We start from the raw sequence: 14,213 nt of genomic DNA, 5'->3' as shown, positions 1-14,213 counted from the left end.
TGGAGACTTGAAGCAGGACTTCCATAAAAGGGGAGCTGAATCTCTTGTCATTTTATACTCTTAAAAACTCTGCTGTGAGATGTGTCTTAAAGCACAGCCCGTTGCCGTGGGAACAAGTTGAATACCATACCAGCATCTCGGTGTCTTCGGGCTCCATTGCTGTTGGTTCAGGCAGCTCCTTGGTTTGGCTCTTGATGTAGCATCTCTGTTGTTTAGCAAACCGGATCCCTGTCATTCCCTGAAAGTACAATCAAAGATATATATAATTATTCTTATGTTACAGCTAGGCCTGGCTGCAGATGAAGAAAAAAAAAACACATTTATGTATAAATTGAATGTTACTGTAAGTATTTTTGTTCTCCAAGAAGGACAAAATAAATCTATTACATTCCTCTGCTTTTGACTGCAAGAGCTGCTCTTTCTACATATTTTACTGCAGCAGAGGGAAATTATCTTGAAAAGACATTCCATACTGCCATGTGGAATCCCTGTCTCTGGTGGAAAAAGTAGTGGAAAAAATGTCATCATGGCAGCTAAAATATTGGAATTATTTCCAGTTTACTTTCTGCTTCTGGCTGGGGAGCCGGATGAAGCAGCTCTGCGATTCTGCGACTTAACTGTCACCATATTCAATTGATGGTAAAAGAAAAGGTTGGATTTTTTTTTTTTACTTGCTCTTGCTGCAGTCACTTTAACATTGTGTCAGGGCATGCAGTGCCATGGAATTCACCTCTGTTCAATGAGGACTTAATTACATCTACATAGTGATGGGAAGTTAATGTCTTCTTTAATCAGAGTTAATTTGGATAAAGAGTCTCGTCTTGCCTCCTGACAGAACCTCCGAGGCGGCTCCAGAGTCGTACTTTAACGACCGGCATCATAAACACACAAGCACCTAATTTCCTCCACTCATATCCACGATTCTAAAGGAAAAAACCCATTTACATATCGTTATCTGTGCTCACGGAAATACAAGCTGCTACGTTTCAAACTAAATGCATTACGGCGAGATCCAGCCCAGTCTACTCCGACGGAACACGTCTGCGGCACAGGTCTAAGGGAAGGACGGTTCTAAGCGATGAGAGGCAAAGATTGCCGGGATCGCTCAACCAGAAAATTAAGAAGAGGCACTTCATTACAAGGATAGGCGATTGGAAAAAAGGCTGTGAAAAAAACACGACGTCCTCGTTCCACTTAATGTGTGCGCATAGGCAAACTGCGTTCCCATTGAACACTTTTCTGATTGGAGGAACGGAACAAAAACAACAAGTGTTATCTGCGAGGGTGGGAAAGGCTATGGTTGGACCCCCCAGATTTCACAATGCTGTCATTATGCAGGCTGACAAAAAGAGACACGCAGAAGAGCTCCTACTTATTTTATTTTTTTGGTACAGTGCAGTGCATTGTTACAAAGTAAAAATAAGAAATGGACATGCTGCATCTAAGGTTTACAGCCAAGGCTAAATTTAAACCACCATCCCCAGTTTTTGAGTTAAATGGTACAAAAAGGCAAAATGGACAATTATTCAGCAGCATAACGTTTACAAAATAAAACTGTTGACGATGTTAAAAATACAAACTAGGACCTTGTAATACTATACATTACATTGTACATAGTGGGTTACAACTATGAGCAATAAATACAGATTAGGTGCAAAATGACATCAGATGCAATATGTCGACAAATATTAGTAAAAATGAACTTCTGCTTTATCATTTAGTGTTTCACTTTATCATTCAGTATGTCATAAAAATATATTATGTACAATTTGGTTGGTAGTGCCTTCCATTATTGAGTACCTTTGAAAGCAAAGGGGGATTGTCCAAAAACTGTTTTACTCGAGACCACTTTCCAGCTTCCCTCATAGTAAATATATTTTAGGCATTTAGCAAACACTCTTCTCCAGGGAAACTTTCATTCTTTGGTACATTTACAATCCATGTATGCAGCTGGATATATTTACTGATGCAATTCAGGCTAAATACCTCACTGAAAGGTATAGCAGCAGCACCTGCCAGGCAACTGAACCTACAATTTTGGAATTTCCAGTCCAGCTTCCTAACTATTATGTTACACGCCACACAAAATTGCTGTTTGTTAACAAATTTGCTTCTGGTTACTGGAGCCGTTTTCTATTGATTGTTTCACAACACAGGTTTCACAAGTTTCAAAGTGAATCTGAATTTTGCCCCTCAAAGGTGAAAGACTGCATGTTTCACTCCTGATGTACCTCAAAGGCAGCACATAGTTTACTTGAAGATGGTCACACATGTTTTTATGCTCCATATTGAACCAAACATCTCTCCATCAGTCAGCATTGTAAGTCATGACTCATATTAAGTCTAATACTCATAGACCTTTCAAAAACTCTCTTGGCCTACTAAGAAGAAAAATTTGAATTTCTGTTAATATGACAAACATACTGAACAGAGGAAGTGACAATAAACAGCACATTGTTAGATTTAGGCCTATTCATGCTGTTTTATATTTATGGGTCCAACTGAATGTCAAATGAAGTCTCTCTTGTTTCCTTAGTTTTTGAAAGGTTCCATGCTCCAATATCCTACCTCCACTAGCATACTCTCCAGAGAGCCCACGTTATTAGCCAGCAATAATAAACAAGATATCCCGCCTGTCCTCCAGACGGGATTATTTCCCTATTTACACACCTCAAACACAGCACTTGGAGACTGCATTTTGCAGGGGCTTTGGAGTACGCAATGATCAGAGGCATCGGTTCTTCAGGCCGACCAATTCTGGAGCCTTTCCCCAGTGAACGCTTAGTACAACCACTAATAAAGTTTGTGCTTTCCTGGAATCAGGCTCAATTATTTGTGGTTTTGACTGATGTAATTTGAACAGTAGATAGTCAAGAACCCAGCAATGGGCTTGTGAGAATGCGATTGTGTACACTTTCCTGACAAACACAGTGTTGAGATACTGGAAGACAATTGTGTTGTCCTGAGGCCCCTTACTGTAATGCTATTTGTAATCTTGGATTTACAATATATTTACAGAGTCAAATAAAATAATAAAAACCAAAAATATGCGGGTGGGGAATTGCACAAAGAGACTGATGAATATATTTGGGACTGGCTTCAGTTGGAATTGTTCAAGCTATTTTAGTATAACTTCGGACACTGATGTCAAATTTGTAGTTTCATTACAAAACTGGATTTGTGACCAGCAGATTGCAGATTACTATCAAATACATGTGTAACTTCCATTGTACCCTTAAAGAAAGTTCAAACTGGATTACTTAAGTAAATACCCAGTTGTAGAAAATAAACTCATCATGTCACGTACATAGCATTAGAAAATTGCACTTATTAAATAAAATGTTAATGGATACAATTAAATGCTTCACATTATAAGTAGGATTACTGCACTACTCTAAAGGAAATCATGAGTGCTTCCTTACAAATTTTGAACCTCTCTGGCAAGGAAATAATATTCAGAAAAACATGGTGTATGCACATCCACCTGGCTTGGCCAGTTTCAGAGCAATAGAATGAAAGAATAAAGAATATCTGCACACCAGCAAATTCTCTCTTGTGGTTTATTCAGGGTGCAACATTTTGACCAAAATAAGCATACTGACCTTTTTAGTAAAAATGTTATATAAATAATATAATGATAAAATAAACTACTAAGTGAGCATTTGCTGGTGTGTGGGTAATATTTGCCAGGAAGTGTGAACTCACTGCATTATTTGTATGTTTTGTTCACTGAGGGCGTGAAACTCACATTTTTAAAGTCATGAATCTCCAGGACTTCTTCGCTCCCATTTCCCATCCTGAAGATCTCAATGCGATGGGCGGGGTCGATCTCCATCATGCTCTCTGTCTCGGCACCATCCAACACCACTTTATACTGAAGGTCATATACCTGGAAAAGCGAAAGCAGGCATAAACTAAACTATGCATCATTAACTGTAAAACTGTATATGATTTTTGTGTAGGATGCCTATGGTGCAAGAGAAGAGAAAAGTCCACCCACTCCTTGAACTGGGATCAAAAATAGTAAGGCAATCAGTAGAGAAAGAGACATCCAACAGGACCTAGACTGCTTTTGATGCTTTAACAAAGAAACATACAGGCATCTGCCAAACATTGATTTAAAAGGGAAATAGTTAATATTGACTACTTCAGCTTAATAACTCTCAAACCCACTGAATGTATTTCATTTGAATCTGTGACAACGGGTCAGCGAGGCTGGGAGATTTCCTTCAAGGATGGTCTGACCAAAGCATTCTCATTTGTCTATTATGCAGCTCTTGTGTACACACGGACGGCTTTCAGAATTAGCATTTTCAAAATGTGATTGGATTCTACCTGCCAAAACACACTGCAAAGCCAGCAGGAATAAAAGGAAATGACTGTAATTATTTTTTGAAAGTCATATCTTCAGCGGGAACATTTTCTTTGCCAATCATTAAACATCCTTGCAGACTTGTATAAATAATAAAAAATAGGAGGCAATTTGGTCTTCAGAACTATTGATTTGTAATCGCATAGAATATTATACTTCCATCAGGCTTGTACTCAGGCTTGCAGAGAAAACCTTTTACACAACATTTTTAAATGAAAACACGAGGACATTTGGAAAATGAAGTGTCCAGATTGAGCGTGACATACACTTTAAAAGGAACCAAAATACTTGCAAATTACAGGACCTAAGAGTTATCCTCTGAACAAGAACCTCTCTACACTCCCCATCTCTCCTAATTGTTAAGGCCTTCTCTGGCCCCTCCAAAACAGTTTCTTTACTGCAGCTTCTAGCATCCACAACCAGACAAAAGACTTTGTACAGAAGAATGTGTACAGAAGTAATAAGGATGCGAGTTAATTAGCCTTCTTTGCAAAGTGTCAGCCTTGAGGCAGAGTCGCATGCTTCTGAATGCACAAACATTTGTGGCACAATGGGCAATGCGATACAACCGGCCGATTGACTATTTTCAATGGTGTCTGAGATTTTTTGACTTTTTTTTTTTTTCTGAGTGAGCCACAGGTACAGTACTGAAGAACAGAATGGCTCACAGTTAGCACTTCATGGACAAAGAACTTTCTTTGCCATTATGCAATTTACTCAATGGTTCAGCCTTCATTTCAAGGCAAATTATATTGCACTGTAGTAGAACTGGAGTTAAATTTTTTACTTTCTAACATGTATATCAAGACATAGCCCAGGGATGACTTTAAAACTAAAATTATGGTCACTTTTTTACTGTTTCTGTATTCTCTTTTTAACATTTCTGTAGTTAGTAGGGCAATGCCTCCATCAATTCAAAACAGTTCGAACATCTACGCTGATTCTCTGATGCACCAACTGTTTATTGGTCCAGAGCAGTGGTTCTCAACCCTGGTCCTGGAGACCCACTACCCTGCGTGTTTTAGATGTTTCCCTGCTCCAACACACCTGATTCAAATGAATGGGTTGTCATCAAGCTCTTGCAGAAGCCTGATAACAACCCATTCATTTGAATCAGGTGTGTTGGAGCAGGGAGACATCTAAAACATGCAGGGCAGTGGGTCCCCAGGACCAGGGTTGAGAAACACTGGTCCAGAGAATCCTCTCTACTTCGGTGATACAACTGCCAGACATGTATGTGATGCCCCTGTTGGATTGCTGGTCCCAGCTGGCACTGTCAGTATTTGGTTTTGGACTGTGGCGCTTATCCCTGTATTAAGAGCTGGTGCTTTAGCTGGATACAGCACCTGACAGACAGACACCTTTTTCAATGTATTATATTACTTATTGAAATGGAGGTGCTCTTCTAAAGAAAATGCTACAAAACAAATATCCTACTGGGAATAAAATTGATAATATTTTTTGCTTGAGCTATGTTTCAACGTGTCCCTGTGTGCTCAACAATTAAAAACAATTAGCTAAATATGAAGCAAAGCACAATTTAGTCAGTTGCATTTTTTGTGTACTGCTTATCCCCTTGGATAGAGCATATAAAATGGCTGTTTCCCTCACATTTCTGAAAGCTGATATGACCATAGGAAATAATTTCAATTTACAGTTACTTATCACACTACGCTCCCTGAAGAAAAAAAAATGTTGTTCTGTCAGAACTGGCTTGCCTAGAAAATGTAATTAGTTTGGGTGTGGTTTTTAAACAATGTATTATTTAAGCATTTATTTAATCTGCATGCATTTCTATTAAGCTAAAGCAATTTAGCAAAATAAACAACACAATCAATATGAATTATTATAACAATGTGGCCATTAACACTTGATAGGGATTTGGCCCGAAACTGTTTAGCATTTTCAATGCCAACATTATGCCTCAAGAAAAGAATCCACCATCTGTTCTCTAAAGGACATTTAGTCACTGTAGTTTAATATAACTGTAAAACTAGTTCAGACCTTTTTGACAACTTTTGCTAGAATTGAAATCTTTAATTAGACTGAGCTTGTTCCTCTTATTATTCTAAGCATTAGTATACGGCAACACAAATACAGCTCACGTTGTGTGCCTTCCCGTTGAAGTTCACCAGCTCACCTTCTTACAGGGTCTGTGCTTCAACAACAAATGTCATAATCTGAAGCAATCTTTGGGATCATTACCCTTTGGAAGCATATATCTGAAATTCTTGAAATAGCGGTGACATGGATGATTGCAGTATCTGTAGGGCACTGCATAATGTTTGGGACAGAGGCAAAGCCTGTTTTTTTTCTTGATTTGGTTCTGTGCTCCACATTATTACATTTGCAATCAAATACTTGTCAACATGAGGATCAGAGCTGTGCCATTGAAAGTCAAGGAAGCCATTATGAGGCTTAGGAATAAGAAAACAGTCAAAGACATAGGCCAAACGTTAGGCTTACCAACATCTTCTGATTGGAACATCATCAAGAAGAAAGAGAGTGCTGGTGAGCTCAGTAATCACAAAGGGCCTGGTAGGCCAAGAAAGACCTCTCCTCAGACGGAAGAATTCTCACCATAATGAAGAAGAACCCTCAAACACTCGTTCAACATATCGTAAGTACTCTTCAGTAGGCAGTCGTGGATGAGACAGTGACTACTGTCCACAGAGGACTGTTCACAAACAGAACTACAGAGGCTACACTGCAAGATGTAATCCACTCATTAACCTCAAAATAATGATGGCCGGACTACAGTTTGCTAAGATGTACCTAAAAGAGCTTGCAGCATCATGGAAAAACATCTTGCAGACAGATGAGACCAAGATTCAGTTGTTAGAGTGATGGCAAGAGCGAAGTGTGGAAGACAAAAGCAAATGCCCAAGGTCCAAAGCATACCACCTCATCTGTTTGGTTTGGGGACATATGGCTGCCACAGGTACTGGCTCACATGATCACTAAAGACAAGTGAGCCAGTCTTATAGCAGCAGCATAATGCATTCTGAAGTGTACAGGAACATCTTATCTTTCCATGCTCAAGAAAATGCCTCCAAAATCATTCACAGACTTCAAGCAGTCATTGCATGCAAAGGATATGCAACAAAGTGAATGAAGCAACTCCTCATTATCCAAAGCACACCTCCCTTATCTGCGAAACAAGGTAAAGGGAGTGTAGGCCATGTATGGAGGCTATTGGAACTAGCTCACTTCTCTCTACTGATGATGTGAATGCTGATGGCAGCAGCATGGGTGAATTCTGAAGTGTGCAGAAATATCATATCTGCTCAGGTCCTATAATGCCTTGAAACTTATTGGCTCGCACTTCACCTTGCAGCAGGACAATGAACCCAACCCACTGCTAAAGCAGCTAAAAAGTGGAATTTTCTTGCCCGACCTGAATACAATTTAACGTGTTTCACTTGCTGAAAACAAGACCGAAGGCAAAAGCCTCACACAAACAAACAGGAACCGAATATAGCTGCAGTACAGGCTTGGCAGAGCATCACCAGGGAAGACACCCAGCATCTAGGAATGTCTATGGGTCGCAGACTTCAGGCAGTTATTACATGCAAAGGATTCGCAGCCAAGTGCTAAATATGATGACTTTATTTAAGATTATGTTAATTTGTCCAATTACTTGTGGTACCTTAAAGTGGGACTACAACATATAAAAAAGGCTGGAATGCCTACACAGATCACCCAATTTGTATGTAAATACCCTCATTTTACGGCTGGCAGTCTGCATTTTAACCTGGTGTACAGAGCCAAAACAACAAAAATTGTGTCACTATCCAAATATTGACGGACCATGCTGTAACACATCTCAGTGGGTGTCAGTGGCCCCCAAAACAGGAGCAACAACGACAGAACAACAGCCTGCTTGAGAAGTTGCACAGAGGGTTCTTATAGCACAAAGGTAATTCAAACATTTGTTGAGTGTCCACTACACATGCTGAGGTGGCCAAATTCACATCTCCAGCCTGCCTGTCACCCTTCTCCCACTTGGAGAGCTACCCCAGAAAAGTAATATCAACAATATTCCATTTCCTTAGGTCTACAGTGACAGCAAGGTATCATTCACAAATCCATAGAAGAGAGTAAGGAATTCAGTCATAAATGGCATTAACTGCTGTTCACCAGTTTCTGGCTGAACTTTCCAGTCACACCAGATGTCAACTTCATCTTAGGAGATGAGAGCTGGCATGCAGGCCATCTGTTTGGCAGGATGGACTAAGACAGAGGCCTACATTGAATCAACATTTGTCCTTATTTTTACTTGCAAATAAAGGCCAGTGCAACTGTTTCCTTCACAAAACCCAATTTTTTTGGTTCAATTAAAATCTACAATTGACCATAATTACAGAGATTAACATCCTAACTTCAGATCTTGATTGGTTATCTACAAACTAGCTATCAACTACAAAAGAAGCTATCAACTACAAAAGAAACCAGGACAAAAGCTTGAATTGTGATGTTAAAATGGGACGGCTTTAAAATGCTGCTCTAAGCTCCAATCCCCTGTTAGATCAGTTATGGAAAAAAGCTTCACGTCCTCATTCTCTTGAGGACTTCTCTCACATTAAAAAACAATCAGAGGATGAACATAAACAATATTAATACAAATAGATTTACAGTGAGCATAGACATTACAGACCAATAAAATTATATACGTGGACTTACTGCTGAATAGAGTTCATTCACAGGGGAAATAAAGATTGAGCCCAGTTGATCTATTGTAGATCTGCTGGGTTGAATAGCATGATATATAAGTGGGAATGTATTTTGAAGTCAGAGCAAATTGTTCCCCATGATGCCAGTACATTTTTCATTTTATTTTTGCTTGCATGTTTTTGTATTCTGATTGGATGGGTGGATAGTCAACTCAACCCTTAATGCACATTCACAGCATACAAATGCGATGATTAGTCTCTAGGCATTTCCTCTCTGTTCAGTTTTAGATCTCTGCCACATCTTAATCTTGGGGTCCAGCTTAATTTAAGCTCCTATGCATTGACATCTGGCTGGTATTCCAAAAATAGCCTGTTGATATTAAATTATTTTTCACTCAGATCTTTGTGCTTTATAAAATGATAAATCTTGTTTTAAAACAGGATTTTCCAAATTTCACATTTAGAACTTGGAGCAGGGGTCCCCATCAGAATTGCTTTGTGATTTTGAAAAGGCAACAATACTAAGGAAAACAATGATTTGGTTTTTTGTTGGTTTCATTCATCATAAGTCAATACAAAGAAAACACACGGAAACTCTGCCTTTTTAAAATGCTGGCGCAATACACAACACTTTCTTTGGCTTATATATTCTCTCTTTTTGGCCTGGTTTCAATCTTGAGAGATTATCTACTTTACCTGTATGATGGCTCTTTCTGCATGCTTTCCAACAGGAAAAGAATCTTAGCAGCTAACATTACCTACTGCAGTCTGATGAAAGCTTTCACATATACTGTACTATAAAGCTACATTCCAAGCTTTTCCATTTCACTGTTCTATTATTTTTTTAAAGGATAGTGGACATTCTTCTCTCTTTATAAATGTTTTAACCTTAGTGAGACGGTGAAAGCAGAAAGAGTTGCAGATAGAGATGGGATCACAAAACAGACCGTGTCATGGCAGGGAATCAAAACACAAGCCTCACGGAGTCATATAAGTTAATACTTGGCTAACCCACACAGTGCACCACACAGTGCTGTACCACTGTGCTGTGTCTATTATAGCATATGTGCAATGATACACAGAGTTCTTGCTGGTCCAAGCACACCATGTGTGTTGAGATTCTTTATTTGACTATTTTTATTTTTGTTATTTTCTCTTTGATTTGCACTGAAAGTTTGGGTGGCTTAATCCAGGCTTACCAAACTTGGTAGGTTTTCTTTGGTGCCAAAACAAAATTCTTGTCTCTGTTAAAATTGGCAGTCTGACTGCCAAGAGGCAATCAACGACATTGTTTGACAAATTAATATTGAGCAATATATCAAACCTAATTTTAAAGATGCTTTTTGGATTTTAGGTGCTTGCTCTTTTGCATTCGGCATGCAAGTTCCTCTGCGTGCGTCATCACATCACACTTGGAAAGACTGTCGCACCCAACACCACCAGTGGAAAACAGCATATAGAGAAGCAATTACAGAATGCAAATGCACTGAATCGACATTGCTACAAAAAATTCCATCATGAAAAAGTATCACATATTAATATGAAAAAATGGACACTTTACTGTTTTTATGACTTCACACGAGGATTGTATGAGTTGCACGTTTGGACAGTATGTGCTATAAGTAAACTGGTACTTGTTGCAAGTAGGTTTTTGGAAATATGACATTTTCAAAATGAAAAAAATGAAGAACTGATCTATTAAGGACTGAAGGGGTAGTGCATCTATGGACTTACTCTTCCATTCTGATTGATGAGAAACTGTACAGGAGATAAATAAATTATTTAATTAAAAAAAAAAATGTTTGCAGATGTTTATGATGGAAAAACCTACCTCACTTGAAAAATGGCAAAACACATAAGACTGCAGTCTTCAGTCCAAAAAGCGAACAAAAATAAAAATCCTAGCATTGTAGATTAAATTACAAAAATGACTAAAACCTAGACTTTCATTATTATGTGTATTTATTTATTTGTATTTTTATGGTGCATGGCTGCTTTCATTTTCGTGTTTTTTAAATGAAAGATTAAGGACCTTATGCTTGTCGCTGACTAAAATGAAGAAAATGTCAGACATCAATATACTTAACGCAAAAGCACTGCCTTTTTCAAGGTAAATCTCCCAGCTATTTGGTCCATGCACTCTCTGATCCTGCAATATTACACAAGGTACGTCAAAAGGCAGAGCTGTTCAATGCCTTTATGCGTAAATGTGTTAAATCGGCTGCATAAACACAAATCAGAATTATCTGCAATATGTCACACTGGTGGGAGTCAGTGACCAGGAGTTGAGTGAAGATCAGTGGATCCTGCAGTTTATCTGTGGATCGGGCAGGTCGGGTTACAAAAGATTGATGTTCTGATTAATTGCAGGTAGGTGAAAGAAATTTATAAAATAAATGACACTATTTTACATCAAATAAAAATATATTACTACATCTTTTACGTTTCATTTGTTGTTCACTTGGTTGATGTTTTCAGGAACTTCGATTTGATGATGATTTGATGTTCTTTACATTGTATATGGTTATATTGTATATCATTTGCACTTCTATGCATAGAGACAATGGTGAATTCTTTATTCTGTATTGATGTCATTGGCTGGCCACGAATCATGGGACTAATTATGAGAAGTTTGTATAACAGGATCTTTTACCACTCGTTCTAAGACTAACACAAGCCAGAGATATCTGAAATGTGACGGAAAAGTAATTACGTTTGACTTACGTTTCAGGCACCTCTGTCATTCACTGACACGATTCAATAAAGTTGCAAGTAAGAGACAGTGTTACACAGTTTATTGCTTTATTATTAGAATAAATCACACATGTGAGATCTGTTCTAGGACTAAAAATAGGTTTTAGGGTCAGAATAAGGGCTAGCGTTAGCAAAACAGTAAACCTTAGGTTGAAGCAAGATAAGGATTATGTTTCCGAGCTAGGGAACGCATGACCACAAGAGTTAGAGGGCCACTGTCAGTCAGGGCCGAGGGAATCATCTGCCCCGCCTGACCAATCCTCCCACCCCCCCCCATGAGTTGACTATCCACCCATCCAATCAGAATACAAAAGCATGCAAACAAAAATAAAATGAAAAATGTACTGGCATCATGGGGAACAATTTGCTCTGACTTCAAAATACATTCCCACTTATATACCATGCTATTCTCCCCTTAAGGCACCTCTGCTCCTTCGGCTACAAGTAGGGTTTAGGGCCAGAATTAGGGTCTTAGGGATGGAATTTATCAGTGAAATACATTTTGTATGTGTGACTCCAAACACTTAAGACCATAGTCTCATCTCCAAAATGTGAAAACAATGGAAAAATTATATATCTTTGGTTTGTCCATTAACATGGCTGAAAACCCATACACATTAGATTAACCTGCACATATAAATAAATGAAAATTTGGCACAAAATGGGGCTGCACATATCCAATTCCCACCCTAATTTGGAATGTGCAAACGTTTGCAATCGCAGCTCTGTTCATGTGTGAGCTCCGTTGCCAAATCAGGAAAGTGTAGACATCCGTATTGCCCTACAAAGCCTAACTGCAGTAACTACGCAAAGGGTAAAACTGAGAAAATGGCTTTAAAGTGTTTTAACTGGCCAGCCGTCATGGTTTTTGGGCATAAAAATCACCTCATAAATACATGTACAATTAGTGCAATATCTCTTATATACCTGTAACCCATTTGGCTGGCCAGTTAAAATACTTTAAAGCCATTTTTCTCAGTTTTACCCTCTGCGTAGTTACTGCAGCTTTGTAGGGCAGCGTAGTTCTCTTCCGAAGCAGGGATGTCACGAGCAGGTTCCTTTACACATCACAGTGTAAGTACAGCTGAGCTCACATAGAGTGGAGTTTGAGGAAGACATATGCAGCTTTCACATGTAGTCCATGGGTGGCCAATCAAACAGCAGGCGTCGTCAAACAGCGTAGAACCCTAATTGACTGAAGCCTCCCATACCCAGGGCAATGTAACTGGCAATTGCATGCTGTCCTATAGCGCTACCGGCCACAGCTAGAACTGGTGCGGTCCGGATTTGATCCAAGTCTGCAGGGCTCATTCATACGCCACCCAGCAGCTGTTTCACAGCATTTTTGAAAGAAAAAAAAATCTACTTTTCTTAAAAAAAAAAAACAAACAAACAAAAAAATGGATGAGAGATCAAATAAGGAAGTAAACGTAGATAAATCAATTAAAAAATATCTTTTATTGGTAAAAAAAGCACATACACATTCTGTTGGTTTTAAAGTGAAGGTAAGACTATAGTCTTTTGTCAAAAAAAGAAAAAATTGAAAAGTCATGTTTTTTGTTTGTATTTTTCTCATGAAAATGGAGTCTATGTAGTTTTAACAATGTTGGAATGTTGCAGGAAGAGTATATTGCTTCATTGGTTTTTTAAATGATGATTGTGCAATATACACTATGCAAATTAGCACATTGTTATTGCAGTAACAAAAACAGAACAGAAGTAGAACAGAGTCTGTCGTTGACTGAATGACTGTCTGAGCTTGTGTCCCGCAGACGGGATGCTTTTTCACCAGAGCCTTGGAATGTTGCTGAAGCCAATATAAACAGTGCTTACTCGGTACCTTACATTATCACTCTTCTGGGATGAGTTTTAGAGATCAATCATCTTTACATCCCCTCAACACCAGAACAATTACCCAGTGGCTCCCATAACAGTCAGAGCACCAAGTTCAGATAAACCATGTGGACCTGCCTCCTAAAAATTATACCATCAGAAAATACTTGCCAATATTACTACAGAGAAATAACTTACAGTCCATACACTGCAAAAATAACTCACTGAGGTCTACCAAAAATAATTTATTTTTCAACTCGTACTAATGGCCCTCAAATGAATAGGTGAGAATGGTAAATGGCATCAGTGTCCAGTGGCCATTGATACAACAGTGGGCTTTCCCTACTTGACAAGCCCAGTAACAGGAACGTAGTTACACAAGAGCAGATAATTAGCTGAATAAAACTTGCGACAAAGCGCTACGCTCCTCAATATTAATCCAGTACATTTGTTCTGTCCTTTGCAATCTTCCCAGAACATAAGAAGCCAATTCAAAAACAATCTGTTATTTCTGTTGACATTCAAATACATACATCAAAAAATACAATGACACAGCTCAATGTCATAGAGAGCCCCATTTG

The 14,213-nt window shown here is 38.7% G+C and overlaps 1 protein-coding gene across 3 annotated transcripts in view; it reads right to left on the bottom strand.

Moving 5' to 3' along the window:
* Positions 1-14,213, bottom strand: part of tnmd (tenomodulin) — a 73,741-nt gene that overhangs the window by 16,043 nt on the left and 43,485 nt on the right. For all 3 annotated transcript variants that reach the window (XM_064350546.1, XM_064350548.1, XM_064350547.1), the window contains 2 exons: positions 3,749-3,889; positions 131-238 (listed from right to left, as the gene is read on the bottom strand). In XM_064350546.1, coding sequence (XP_064206616.1) covers positions 131-238; positions 3,749-3,889 — 249 coding nt within the window. The remainder of the gene's footprint in view (positions 1-130; positions 239-3,748; positions 3,890-14,213) is intronic.

This window comes from Anguilla rostrata, chromosome 9 (assembly GCF_018555375.3).
Source record: "Anguilla rostrata isolate EN2019 chromosome 9, ASM1855537v3, whole genome shotgun sequence".
Lineage (NCBI taxonomy): Eukaryota > Metazoa > Chordata > Actinopteri > Anguilliformes > Anguillidae > Anguilla > Anguilla rostrata.
Note: the sequence above shows the minus strand (reverse complement) of the source record. Positions and strands in the feature narration are given on the sequence as shown.